This window comes from Heteronotia binoei, chromosome 18, assembly GCF_032191835.1.
Source record: "Heteronotia binoei isolate CCM8104 ecotype False Entrance Well chromosome 18, APGP_CSIRO_Hbin_v1, whole genome shotgun sequence".
NCBI classification, from domain to species: domain Eukaryota; kingdom Metazoa; phylum Chordata; class Lepidosauria; order Squamata; family Gekkonidae; genus Heteronotia; species Heteronotia binoei.
Window position 1 is genome coordinate 25,490,453 of NC_083240.1, and position 12,904 is coordinate 25,503,356.

Sequence of the window (12,904 nt, forward strand, 5' to 3'; positions counted from 1 at the left end):
TGTAGGCTGCTGCTATCCAGTTGAGCCAAACCAAAGGCCAGGGATATAAGGCAGACTCCTATCCAGACTTTGTGGGAGACTCCAGAGGGTATTCTTCCCCTACAGATACTTCACTTTCAGAGCTAGAAACTCCACTTAGCTCCAAACACTCCCAAGGTACAAAGAGGAAAGAATTGTGGGGGGTGGGGCTCCCATGCACATATTACTGAGCCAGGTTCATTGGGCCCAATGAGATATTTCTGATTTTTAAAAGGATTGGACCACATACCTGAATTTCTACACAAATAGACTGTTAACAGCAGAAATCAGTTTTTTTAGGGTTGCAAAGCTCCAAGTGCTGCTTGGAGATCTCAGTTACAACTGATCTCCAGATGATAGAGCTCAGTTTCCTTGGAAAAAATGGCTGCTTTGCGGGGTGGACTCCTCATATATCGAAGTACCCCCTCCTCAAATCCTGTCTTCCCCAGCCCCACCCCCAAAATCTCTGTAGTCCCTTACCCAGAGGTATCTGCCCTTGCAATGCTTCAAAGATGAGCAAAATATAAAAAGGTAAAAGTAGTCCCCTGTGCAAGCACCAGTTGTTTTTGACTCAGGTGCCGTTGCTTTCACAACGTTTTCATGGGGTGCTTTGCCATTGCCTTCCCCAGTCATCTACACTTTCCCCCAAAAAGCTGGGTACTCATTTTACTGACCTCGGAAGGATGGAAGGCTGAGTCAACCTCCAGCCAGCTACCTGAAACAGCTTCCGCTGGGATCAAACTCAGGCTCCGACTGCAGTACTGCAGCTTTACCACTCTACGCCAGGGGGCTCTGAGCAAAATATAGATCACTATAAACTTGTGGATCAGGGCCCGTTTGGATGCAATGGATCCTCATTATTCAGGGTCTTGTCTTGTTTTAAATACAGGAATTATGTTTTTGAAAGGCGGGCTTAAGGGCCCGTGAAATGCAGACATACAAAATTCAGATTGAATAAAAGCAACGGGATCCGTTCATCAGATATACGCATCTAATGCAAATAAATGCATTTATTTCCGAATAAGAGGGCGTAAAAAACGGCGTGCTTTTCGGATTTTCATTTACTCCTCCGGCCGTCCCCATTCCATGCACGCTTCGCTGGGAGTAAGCAATACTGACCGCAAGGGGGCTTTTTGTCGAGTAAGCGCGCCCAGGGGCTGGCTGCCGTCGGGATAGTGGGGCGGAATCTTCCCACGTGTGCAACTTCTCCTGTCTTGGCCCCGGAAGCGATTGCCTGGCTGATGTCGCTCAGCTACGCTGGCGTTTGCAACCGCGGGAAGGAGGAGGGGAGCTGTAGCGGCTGCTCTTTTGCCCATGCGATCCTGCGCAGCTCTGTCCGGGCCGCTGCTGGCCCTCCTGCTTCCTACGTGGGCCCTAGCCGGCGCCAGCTCCAAGCAGAAGGGTGAGTCGCGTTACTTAGGGATGCCACTCTTCAGATGGGGCCCGGAGATCTCCCGTAATTACAACTCATATCCAGGCTATAGAGATCAGTTCCCCTGGAGAAATTGGCGACATTAAGGGCAGACTCTATATATGCTGCTGAGGTCTCTTCCATCCTCACGTTGTACCCTCCCCAAGCTGGTTGTTAGTAGGGTTTCCAGCCTCCAGGTGGGGCCTGGAGATCACCCACTTTTATAACTGATCTCCAGCTAAAAGAGATCAGTTCCTCTTGGTAAAATGCCTGCTTTGAAGGGCCCCTCCCCAAACCCCGCCCTCTCCTGGATCCACCCTCAAAGTCTCCAGGTATTTTGCATCACAGATCTGGCTACCCTAGTGGTTAGGATTGCCAGCTTCGGGTTGGGAAATACCTGGAGATTTGGGGGGTGGAGCCTGAGGAGGGTGAGTCTGTGGAGAGGAGGAACTTAAGTGGATTTAATACCATTGAGTCCACCTTCCAAAGCTGCCATTTTCTCTAGGTGAACTGATCTGTGTTGCCTGGAGGGTAGCTGTAATAGAAGATCTTCAGCCACCACCTGGAGGTTGGCAACCCCCGAAGTGGTGCTGGTGGAATGTGCAGTCAAGTCACAGCCAAGTTATGGCGATGCTGTAGGGTTTTCAAGGGAAGAGATGTTCAAAGGTGGTTTGTCATTGCCTGCCCTGGTATAGCAACCCTGGCTACAGCCCTGAATCTCCAGGAATTTCTGCACCTGGAGTTGGCAACCCCATTTGGTCTCCTTGTTTTGCCTCACCTCCCTCCAAAATTCAATTATTTTCTGTTAGAAGCCAAGAAACCAATAAATGGGGGGCGTGACTTGCAAAAGAAATAATATATATTTTTTCTTCCTGTTACATTTTTTGTACAGTTAAATATCTTGACGCCTGGGAATTTACATTCCCAGTTAGTGGTAGCTTCTGCTGACTGAATTTCTGGGGTTGGATGTTCCAAAGACTTTGTTGTTGTTGTTTAGGTTGTTCTTGTTATACTTCCAGGAAACACATGCATTCTTCCCAGTTCCCGCTGCTGTCAGCAGAGCTATTATTTAGGTATATGATTCTCTCTCTCCTCTTCACAACAACTACTCGTGAGGTAGAACAGGCTGAGAATATACTGGCATATAATAAATGAAAAAGTTTTGTACTGGAATACAGATTTGAACCAGTGTAGCTCTTAACTGCTACACTGTGCCAGCTCTGAAATTAAACCTTTGCCTTTGATTTAAATCCTTCTCTCACCAGGCAGACAAGATGAAAACCTGGTACAGCTCTCTGGTGGGAAGTTCCAAATGGGGACAAGCTTATTCGATAACAAAAGTGAAGACGGGCCCCCCAGGGAGGTGACGGTCAAGCCATTTCTGATGGACAAATATCCAGTCAGCAACAGAGATTTCCGGTAAGGGCCAGACTCCATATTTGCTTGCTTCGCGGATGAAATGGACTGGGAATTGCAGTTGAAATGCTGCAAATCCTGTGTACTGACAGTTGTTCCATTTTATGTAGCACTTGAGAGGAGACAAGGTGCTTTGCGTAGGTAAATTCACTCATCCCTACGGTAGGCCTGTAAGGGAGACTGGTATCGTTAGTCCCCAGGGGGAGTAGAAACTGATGACTATTTGACTAATGATCCATTTGGCATAGTATGTAGAAAGAATGCTGATATTTTTAATGGGAAGGGTGGTTGCATTAATGTCAGTGACAGTCTGTGATGGAAGATATTGCTGACACCGGGGTGGCCACACTGTGGCTCAGGAGCCATATGTGGCTCTTCCACACATATTGTGCAGTTCTCAAAGCCCCACTGGCCCAACCGCCAGCTTGGAGAAGGCATTTCTCTTTAAATCGCTTCAAGCCAGCCAGCAACTTGGATAATACATTTAAAGTCAAAATTGCTTTCTTTCCCCCTCCCCCGTTTATTTGTCTTCCTTCCTTCCTTCCTTCCTTCCTTCCTTCCTTCCTTCCTTCCTTCCTTCCTTCCTTCCTTCCTTCCTTCCTTCCTTCCTTCCTTCCTTCCTTCCTTCCTTCCTTCCTTCCTTCCTTCCTTCCTTCCTTCCATCTTGTGGCTCTCAAACATCTGACATTCATGTCTTGTGGCTCTCAAACATCTAACATTTATTCTATGTGACTCCTATGTTATGCAAGTTTGGCCACCCCTATGCTGACATCTACTTGAAATTCTGGTGAGGATTGAACCTGGTGTCTCTTTGCATGCATGGCTGGTGATCTTCAGTTCTTATGCTCTTTCCGCTCCTTGCTACCTCAGGAGTTCAGGTCAGGTAAAAGGTAAAGGTAGCCACCTGTGCAAGCACTAGTCGTTTCTGACTCTGGGGTGATGTCACATCACGACGTTTGCACGGCAGATTATTTTATGGGGTGGTTTGCTATTGTTTTCCCCAGTCATCTACACTTTACCCCCAGCAAGCTGGGTACTCATTTTACCAACCTCAGAAGGATGGAAGGCTGAGTCAACCTTGACCAGGATCGAACTCAGATGGCAAGCAGAGCTTACCTTTTGGACACTGGGCTATTAAGCTGTTTACCAGTCATTAATGTATGACACTTAGATGACTTTGAGTGCAACACATTAGAATGAGAATTTGTGGAAGATGAAATCTGTAGAAGCCAGTGGGATGAAACCACTGGGGAAATAAAGAGAGGATGGCTCAAGCCGTTGAGAAGTCAGTCTGCTTTGGTGGTTGGTGCGAGATATTGCTGCTGGATGAGGAAAAGGGTCGGAAGACTTCTAAATGTTGTACCACCAGATCTTAACATGGGGGAGGCGGGTGTTTGTATTTGGCAACAGGGAGTTTGTGCAAGATCAGAAGTACAAAACGGAAGCAGAGGAGTTTGGATGGAGTTTCGTTTTTGAGGATTTTGTACCTGAAAATCTTAAGAAGAAAGTGACACAAAAACTGGAGGTAAAAAATAGCACTGGAGATGAATGTCATCCTTTAGGATATGATCTGCGCAAAACTGAGGCTAATCTGTGTGGCAGTTTTTATTACTTTCAATGCAAATAAAATACTGATAGCAAGATGTGTTCTAACTGTGACTCCTCCACTGCCTTCCAGCCATTGGCAGAGCTACTGTGATGTCACAGAAGGCTCACAAATTCTAAATCTGTAAGGCACAAACTCATTGACTGAATGCTGAAATTCTCTGTAGATGATGGGGGGGAAATAGAAATATAGGACTGCAGGGATCACATAATGAGGGAAAGGGTTGGGAGTGATGCCTCTTACCCAAAAGAAAAGCTTAATTATTTCAAATGCTAAACTTCCTTCTGAGACAATAGGACAGAAAAAAGGCATCTTCATATAAATGTCTGTTGCTGCTCACTTAAAACAATAAAACAGGAAAGGTGAGCATTGAGCAATGGGATGGAGGATGGAGGCTTAGATGCAGCAAGGCTAAGTTTGCTTGGGAAAGGGGTTAGGTACACTCTTCTCCTCCCCCCACCCCGGGTTTAAATTCTGCCCCAATGTAAGTCTAATCTGCATAATCAATTTGAATGAAGACGAGGCTTTTCAGGACCCCCTAGCTACAAGGCAACCACATTTGGCAACACCTCTGGCTTTAGAGACTCACCAGCTGCTGCTTGTGCCCTCTGAATCGGAGTGTCAAAATGGGGAGGGACGGTGGCTCAGCTTCATATGTTCATATTTGCTATGAGGACCAGATCTTGACCTTGTCAGACTGAGCCATGTGTCATAAAATGCAGGGCATTTTTTTTTTAGCAGGAACGCAGTTCCGGCTGGCTTGGCGGCACTGGGTGTGGCATAATATACAAATGAGTTCCTCCTGGCCTTTCCCCACAAAAAACCCTGTGTGAAACAATGGTGACATCAGGGGGGTGTGGCCTAATATGCAAATGAGTTCCTGCTGGGAATTTTCTACAAAAAAAGCCCTGATAAAATGTAATGCAAGGTCATGGAGATATAAACTTTATAAAGGATACAGACAAACAAACACACTCAGCCTAATCCATCTCATTGGCTTGCTGAGCTTCAGCCAAGAGAGGCTTGGCTCAGTAGCTCTGCTGTGCAATTGAGAGAGCCTGGTAAAGCTACCTCTCCTTCCCCCACTTCCTTCATAAGGGGGGAGCTTTGCTCCTGTGCAAGCCTGGCAAAGCAAGTTGTGAAGCAGAAGGAAGCAAGAGAGGGAGAAGGAAGCAGATGACAGTGAGTTGCTCATGGTCCTGATAAGAAGCCCTCTGGGGGCCTGATTTGGCCCCTGGGCTGCATGTTTGACATCCCTGCTCCAAATCAACTTGCTGGTTTGTTTTGTTTTTGTAAAGGAAAACTAAGTTTTTGTGGTGGTCTGCACACTGGCATCCAATCACAGCAGAGAGATGGGCTTCTGCTTCCCCCTTAAATTTCCCTTTTCAGGCTGTTTTTTAACAATGCAATTTCTTTAAAAATGTAGACAGAATGTTGTTATTCTTAATGGGAAGGGTGGTTGTATTAATGCCAAGTGACAGTTTTACTTGTCTTAAACCCACTTGTACTTCTCCTTTCAGTCTGCACCTTGGTGGCTTCCTATAGAGAAAGCATTTTGGAGACAGGTGAGCGAAACCAAGGGGTAAGGGAAGTCCTGGAAAACTTTGTGGATACTGAATTCATAGCCCAAACTGTGATTCACAAATGGTCATGCTGAAAGTTCAGTGGTAGGATTGGGATTTGCCATGCAGAAAACCTGGACTCAGATCCCAGATAGTGCAAAGTTAATTTTGGGAACAGGTTGTGGCCTGATTCCTGATTCAGTCTCCAGTGTCTCCACTCAATGGAGCATGAGATGGCAAAACCCTTTTTCTACCTAAGACCTTAGAGAGCTGCAGCCAGATAGAGGAGACAATGGCTAGATCAACCTTTGGAATCCAGACGCAGTGTGATGGGGATACCACAAAATGGCTGCCACACACATAGAAGAAGCCTCAGTAAAGGGAAAACAAGAAGTAATTTAGAAATACTCTAGGAAAGAGAAGTGGGAGAAAATAAAACCAACATGGTGGCAGCTGCTGCTGAAACATTATTTTAATTCGCACAGCCAATTGGTTCTCCAGTGGCCAGTCAGAAGCCCCTGCTGGGTAACAGCCCCCACTTGTCCTCACCCACTTCCTAAAACACTTGGTGGGCACCATGTTGGGGACCCTTGGGTAGATGAACTGAGGGTCTGATTTAATATAAGGCAGCTGTATATCAAAGAGAGGCGATATCTTGTAATGTTTAGAATGTCGGCTTAGGGCTTGGAAGACAAGTTCAAATCCTTACTCAGCTTGGAGGCTCACTGGCTACCTTAGGACCAGTTTCTCACTCTTGGCTTAACGTATCTCACAGGGTAATGCACACTGGGAGAACTATGAAGAAGAAGATATTGGATTTATATCCCGCCCTCCACTCTGAATCTTAGAGTCTCAGAGTGGCTTACAATCTCCTTTATCTTCTTCCCCTACAACAGACACCCTGTGAAGTAGGTGGGACTGAGAAACCTCTCCCAGGAGCTACCCTTTCAAAGACAGCTCTGTGAGAGTTATAACTGATCCAAGGCCATTCCAACAGGTGCAAGTGGAGGAGTGGGGAATCCAGTTCTCCCAGATAAGAGTCCGCACGCTTAACCACTACATCAGACTGGCTCTCAAACTGGCTGTCTTGAACTCTTCAGAGATGAGGCAGGATGGAAATGTGACATAATTTGAGGAGTGCTATGGATCAGTGACATAATGCCTGCTTTGCATGCAGAAGGTCCCTAGTTCGATCCCTGACATTTCCCACTGAGCAGCAGGGGTTGAGAAAAGTCCTTTTTCTGCCTGAGCATGTGGAGGGCAGCTACCAAATCTAACAATACTAAGCTAAAGAGATGGATGGGCTGAGCTTGTATAAGGCAGCTTCACCTCTTTGCACAGACCAAAAAACATAGCCTCCAACTTGTGCTATACTGATGCTGTGAACAGATGCCCAACCTGCTCAGAGAAATTCCCATCAGCCTGCAGGTCCTGGATCTGGCATCAAGGACAAGCTGGACTACCCAGTGTTGCACGTGAGCTGGAATGACGCCAGAGCCTTTTGCGCATGGAAAGGGAAGAGGCTTCCATCAGAAGCGGAGTGGGAGTTTGCCGCCCGGGGAGGACTGGAGAGTACGTAAGCAAGGGCCCTAGAGGGCCTCTGAGGCTCTGCCAGGGCTGTGCCAATCCCATAGAAAAACAACCAAGGCTAGATGTGTTGATAAGACATTGGTGGCCCAAACAGACTGATGCCTTGCCCCTTTGAATATGGTTTTTCCAGTTGCAGCTCCTTCCTTGTGCATTGTTCATTTCTGCAGAACAGTGTTACGGGGAGAGGGCTGCAGTCAGGAACCCTTCCGTTTTTGATTTTTTGTAGCATCTGCTGCTATATAGCCTTACTTTAACTATGACTTAAAACAAAGGCAGTTAAAACCAGGAGAATTCATTGGAACACTGTAAAAATGAAGCACATGTACAACCATCAAAAGCATGCAGATGAGCAGACTAACTTTCATCTTGCTATATCCTTGGAGCCCACTCCACAGCCAACCCTTGAAAAATGATACACATTTTTTTTTGAGGATGCACATTCAGTACAGGCTTCAGCTTTGTGTTCCAAAAGACATAAGCCAACTGAGATGCCCAGACCAAAATATGTCTCCTTTATAAATCGTCTGGCATTCTTTTAAGGAGCTTACTAGCAAGCTGTGGTGCCAGCTCTGGGTTGGGAAATACCTGGAGATTTGGGGGGTGGAGCCTGGGGAGGGTGGAGTTTGGAGAGGGGATGGGCCTCAGCAGGGTGTAATGCCAGAGAGTCCACCCTCCAAAGCAGCAGTTTTCTCCAGGGGAACTGGTCTTGGTCGTTTGGAGATCCATTGTAATAGCAGAAGATCTCCAAGTACCATCTGAAGGTTGGGAACCCTAGTAGAAAGAGAAGAATTTCCCTGCTGGTAGATAACCATGTTAAGTAAGAGAGCAGGAATCTTAGCTGCTCAGAGATGGGCTAATATGTTTTCTCTCTCTTCCCCATTTTTGGTAGACAGGCTGTATCCTTGGGGAAACAAATTCCTGACAAACCGCACAAACCTGTGGCAGGTAGGAATACAGAACCTGTTGTGACACTGAAAGTGTTGATCTCTTTGTCCTCATTCTTGGAGGTGTCTGGTTTAACCACTATGCAAAAGATGATGCTGGACGTGATGGTTATTCATTTGAAACCTATGGGGCTGATTCTTATGACCAAAACATCAGGCCAAGTTTAGTCCTTGGCAGTGAGATCCACATAACATCGCCCCCCTCCCCATTTTTCTTTTTCCTGCTCCCAGGGGAAGATCAAAAAAACTAGAAGCCTACCTTTATGTCACTTACTTCCCAGTTTCTGGGCTGGGAAGATGGGGAGAATCTAACCAATGCTCCCTCTAAGCTGTGGAGTCTTATGAGCAAAAATGCTACTTTGTGTGCTACTGGCATTAAAGTTTTGAGTGAGTGATTTGGCTGCTGTATAAATTAGTTTGCTCTGGGGCCATTTTTCCTGAGATAAGACAAAAATGTGTGAGCCGGAGGCTAAAAATCTGTGAGCTGGCTCATGCTAACTCAGCTTAGAGGGAATACTGATCCTAACCCTGGTCTGGATTGTTTTTGATTATGGTGCATTCTGACTTTTAAAAGCTTGGGTTCCAGATTAGCTGGTTTGTGTGCAGTCCACGTTGAGAGCCATCTGGGACATGTGTTTGGAATGTTAACATAAGTCCAAGGAGATTTTGCTTTCTCTTCTCCCATCATGCACACTTGGTCCTATTTGCCCCCCAGGGTTCATTGGAGATAAAATGGGGGAAACAATGCTATATGCCTCCCTGAGATCTTGGAGGAAAGGTGGGTGGAAAACATGAAAGACGGCTTCCTTAAACTGTTTTTTGGGACCAGTTTTCCCCTGCATCACAGCATGGGGGAGGAGACCTCAGGATCTTTTGCAACCATCACAGAGCACACCGGTATGAATTATGAACCCTCCCTCAGCTCTACTAGGAATATTAATGGCCCAAGTGGCAGTTAGCTACCTTGTGCAATTGAGACAGCCTAAATTGTTTGCGAGAAGATAACCCTCCTTCTTGGCCCGCAGGGCAACTTCCCCGACGCGGACACAGCTGAAGATGGCTACCACGGAGTTTCCCCAGTGGCAGCATTCCCTCCGCAAAACAGCTATGGTAAGGAAGCCTTTCTTTGACCTCAGGCAGTGACCATGTGCAGGTATATTCTGGGTGGTATCCAATATAAGTTGTTATAGAAAAGGTCGCAGAGCATTTGTTTTTTTTCTTTTCTTTTTGTGTTTGTGTGCACGCACATGGCTGGAAGTCATGGTGAATTCTAGTGACCCCTACTGGTGCATGGAGGATGTTCAGAGAAGTGGCCTGATACAGCCTGCCTCTGCCTCCCGGTCCTGGTATTCCAGCTATGTCTCCCAACTTGCCAGGGTTGGCCCTGCTTAGCTTCTGAGATCTGATGAGATCAGGCTTGCCTGGGCTGTTCGGGTCAGAACAATGGGGTGAAGTGGAACACTACAGTCCTGCTCTCTGGAACTCCGGCTCTTTCCTCTGAAGCCCTTCAGCCTTGTCTGACTTCTTGAAGGTGTTCCTGAAGCTCAGATTTAGAGCATCTGTTTTGTGTGCAGAAAGTTCTCCTGGGTTAAAAAGAATCTCACGTAGCAAGGCTGAGAGAGACTTCCCTGTCAGGGACCCTGGAGAGCTACTGTCAGACAGAGGAGACAAGACTAAGGTAGAGAGGCCAACAGTATCATTTTGTACTTGGCAGTTTTGAGAAGAAGATATTGGATTTATATCCTGCCCTATACTCTGAACCTCAGAGTGGTCACAATATTCTTCTGCCCTGCACATACACCCTGTGATGTAGGTATGGCTGGGAGAGCTCTTCCAGCAACTGCCTTTTCAAGGACAACTCCTACGAGAGCTATGGCTGACCCAAGGCCATTCCAGCAGGTGCAAGTGGAGGAGTGGGGAATCAAACCTGGTTCTCCCAGATGGTCCACACAACCACTACACCAAACTGGTTCTCAATGAGGGGTTCGTTCTAGCACTGTCGTCATCATATTTAGGGCTAGGAACTAGAAACGGTGGTTAGGTATGGCAACCCTCGTGGTCAGCTGCTTTCCTGCTAATAGCAAACTTGATGGCTGTCAGTAGGGGGAATAAAACAGGACCACCCTCAGCAATGTGGAGGTTTCTGCCCATTTGGAAGACTCCCAGGTATGCAGGAGGCCATTAATGTGTAAATCATAAAAAGAACTGGAAGTTGTCTCTAGCGAATCACCAGCCGTTTCCGTATCTCAGGGATCTGTGACCTGCTAGGAAATACATGGGAATGGACTGCCTCAGCCTATCGCCCTCCCGGACGCACATCCCGCCAGCCTGCTCAGGAGATGCGTGTCCTGCGGGGAGCTTCTTGGATCGACACGGTGGACGGGACGGCCAATCACAAAGCTCGGGTGACCACAAGGTGGGTGTAGTCCATGGAAGCTCTTTGCATTGACTTTTTGCTGACTAATTGGTGCCCCATTTCCACCCTCTAGGCCTGACATCGTCTGTTAGAAGGGGCATTCCACTCAGTACATGAGAAAAACAGGACTGCATCTTTTAAAATGGCACCTGCTTTTCAGGACTTTTGCACATTTCAGGGATGATTTTTCTAAGCAACCACAGAAACGTAAAACACTAGATCAGTAAACCAGGGTTCCCCAACATGGTGCTCATCAGAATTTCCCTTGGTGTCCACTGAGCTTTTTAGAATGTGGGTGGGGCTGTTGTTAGGCAGAGCGCATTATTGGTTTCCCTCCTTCAAATGGAGGAGTTTTCCACTGGAGAAATTAGGACAACTAATAAGTACCTGGTTTTTCCTTAGCCACTGTGTAGTTCCATTTTTGTTCAGACTTTCCTTCTTCCCAGGAGATGTTAGGAGGGAGATAGTACATTTGGCTCCACTTCCTGCAGTGGCCATTTTGGTTTTGGTCCAGCCTCTTCCAGTGGGACCAAAATTCCAAAGGTGCCCACAAGCTCAAAAATGTTAGGGACCCCAGAGCTAATACCATTTTATTTCCTAGGATGGGGAACACACCAGACTCTGCCTCAGACAACCTGAGCTTCCGTTGTGCTGCCAGCCTGGAAAGTGTGAGCAAAAACACAGAACTCTGAAGGGGATTGTCTTCAAACAAGAGCCTTGGATCTTTTCTCCTGTGGAGAACCGTCATGAGAGCGGTGGATTTTAGGGCTGGATCAAGATTCTGCTGCTCCTAATTGGGACCAAAGACTAGCATGCAATAATGGAAATGTTTCCATTGGTTGTAACATGGACATCAGCATTCTAGGCAGTAACACTGTGGAAAGATACCAGAAACAGATCATGGCCGCCAGGTCTGTTTCTGTGGCTCAGGAGCAGAACGATGTATTAAAGAAATTCCAGCTTCTGTGCTTGGCATCTTCTGCTTGGGCATGGGTAGAGCCACCATTGGTCAGAAGCAACAAAACTGGGCCAGGTGGAGCAGTGGTTAACGGGCCAAAGCGGTGTCATGTGCTGTATCAAATCTTAAGTATTCTAGGTTGGTTATTCTAGTAGGAGGCTGTGGCTCAGTGGCAGAGCCTCTGCTTGGCATGCAGAAGGTCCCAGGTTCAATCCCCGGCATCTCCAATTAAAAGGATCAGGCAGCAGGGGATGTGAAAGTCCTCAGCCTGAGACCTTAGAGAGCCACTGCCTGTCTGAATAGACAATACCAGCACAGGTGGACTGATGGTCTGAGCCATGTGTGTGAGTTGTTCTTCCAGCAGCAAAACCCTGTTGCTCATCAAGACCAAACCATATCCAATAAACAAAGCACATTTATTGATGTTTTTGGTAGAAGTTTAGAAAACGGATACATCCCTTTCCCAAGGCACTGTGGTAATAAATAGTAATAAATATTCCAAACCCATTGGCCTTTTGGAGCCAACTCTAGCCATAACTTTTCTGCACTAAATACGGCAAGGACTCATGCAAAGCAGGGTGGGTGGCATTTTGGCAATGGGGAGCTATGATGGTAACTATTAATGGGGGGAGGGACTAGCATGCTCTTTTCCTAAGAGCATCTGTCCCTTTAAGAGCTGCGGATTTGGTGAACAGCTAATTGGTGGTTTACCCTTTGGATGTCTCCATCTTACAACATGTGATAGAGAAAGTGGTGCTTGTTGAACTTTTGGAGCTGGGTTTCAGAAATGGGGATTAAACTAATTAGGGCAGAACTACAAATACTATTTTAACATTAGATAGAACCAAGCGGGCAGCCGTGTTGGTCTGAAGCAGTTGAACAAAGCAGGAGTCAAGTTGCACCTCTAAGACCAACCAATTTTTATTTAGAACGTAAGCTTTCTTGTGCTCTTAAGCACACTTCATCAGACGAGGAATGCGGCA

The 12,904-nt window shown here is 46.7% G+C and overlaps 1 protein-coding gene across 2 annotated transcripts; it reads left to right on the top strand.

Moving 5' to 3' along the window:
• The first annotated feature begins 1,332 nt into the window (after positions 1 to 1,332).
• Positions 1,333 to 11,927, top strand: SUMF2 (sulfatase modifying factor 2). 2 transcript variants are annotated; one of them, XM_060259348.1, is made up of 10 exons: positions 1,333 to 1,420; positions 1,863 to 1,865; positions 2,695 to 2,848; positions 4,256 to 4,370; positions 5,972 to 6,016; positions 7,435 to 7,585; positions 8,493 to 8,548; positions 9,573 to 9,657; positions 10,798 to 10,963; positions 11,565 to 11,927. In XM_060259348.1, the coding sequence occupies exons 1-10, from the start codon at positions 1,333 to 1,335 to the stop codon at positions 11,653 to 11,655; spliced, it is 954 nt and encodes a 317-aa protein (XP_060115331.1). In that variant the 3' UTR covers positions 11,656 to 11,927. The 2 variants fall into 2 exon arrangements, with proteins under 2 accessions (XP_060115331.1, XP_060115330.1); XM_060259347.1 differs by lacking the exons at positions 1,333 to 1,420; positions 1,863 to 1,865 and having other exon boundaries at positions 2,672 to 2,848.
• The last annotated feature ends 977 nt before the right edge of the window (positions 11,928 to 12,904 follow it).

Excerpts from the sequence above, each read along its gene's own strand:
- SUMF2 (XM_060259348.1), top strand. The coding sequence starts at position 1,333 with ATGCGATCCTGCGCAGCTCTGTCCGGGCCGCTGCTGGCCCTCCTGCTT. Across the intron at positions 2,849-4,255 it reads GTCAGCAACAGAGATTTCCG|GGAGTTTGTGCAAGATCAGA; the intron begins GTAAGGGCCAGA and ends ATTTGGCAACAG. Across the intron at positions 10,964-11,564 it reads AAAGCTCGGGTGACCACAAG|GATGGGGAACACACCAGACT; the intron begins GTGGGTGTAGTC and ends TTTATTTCCTAG.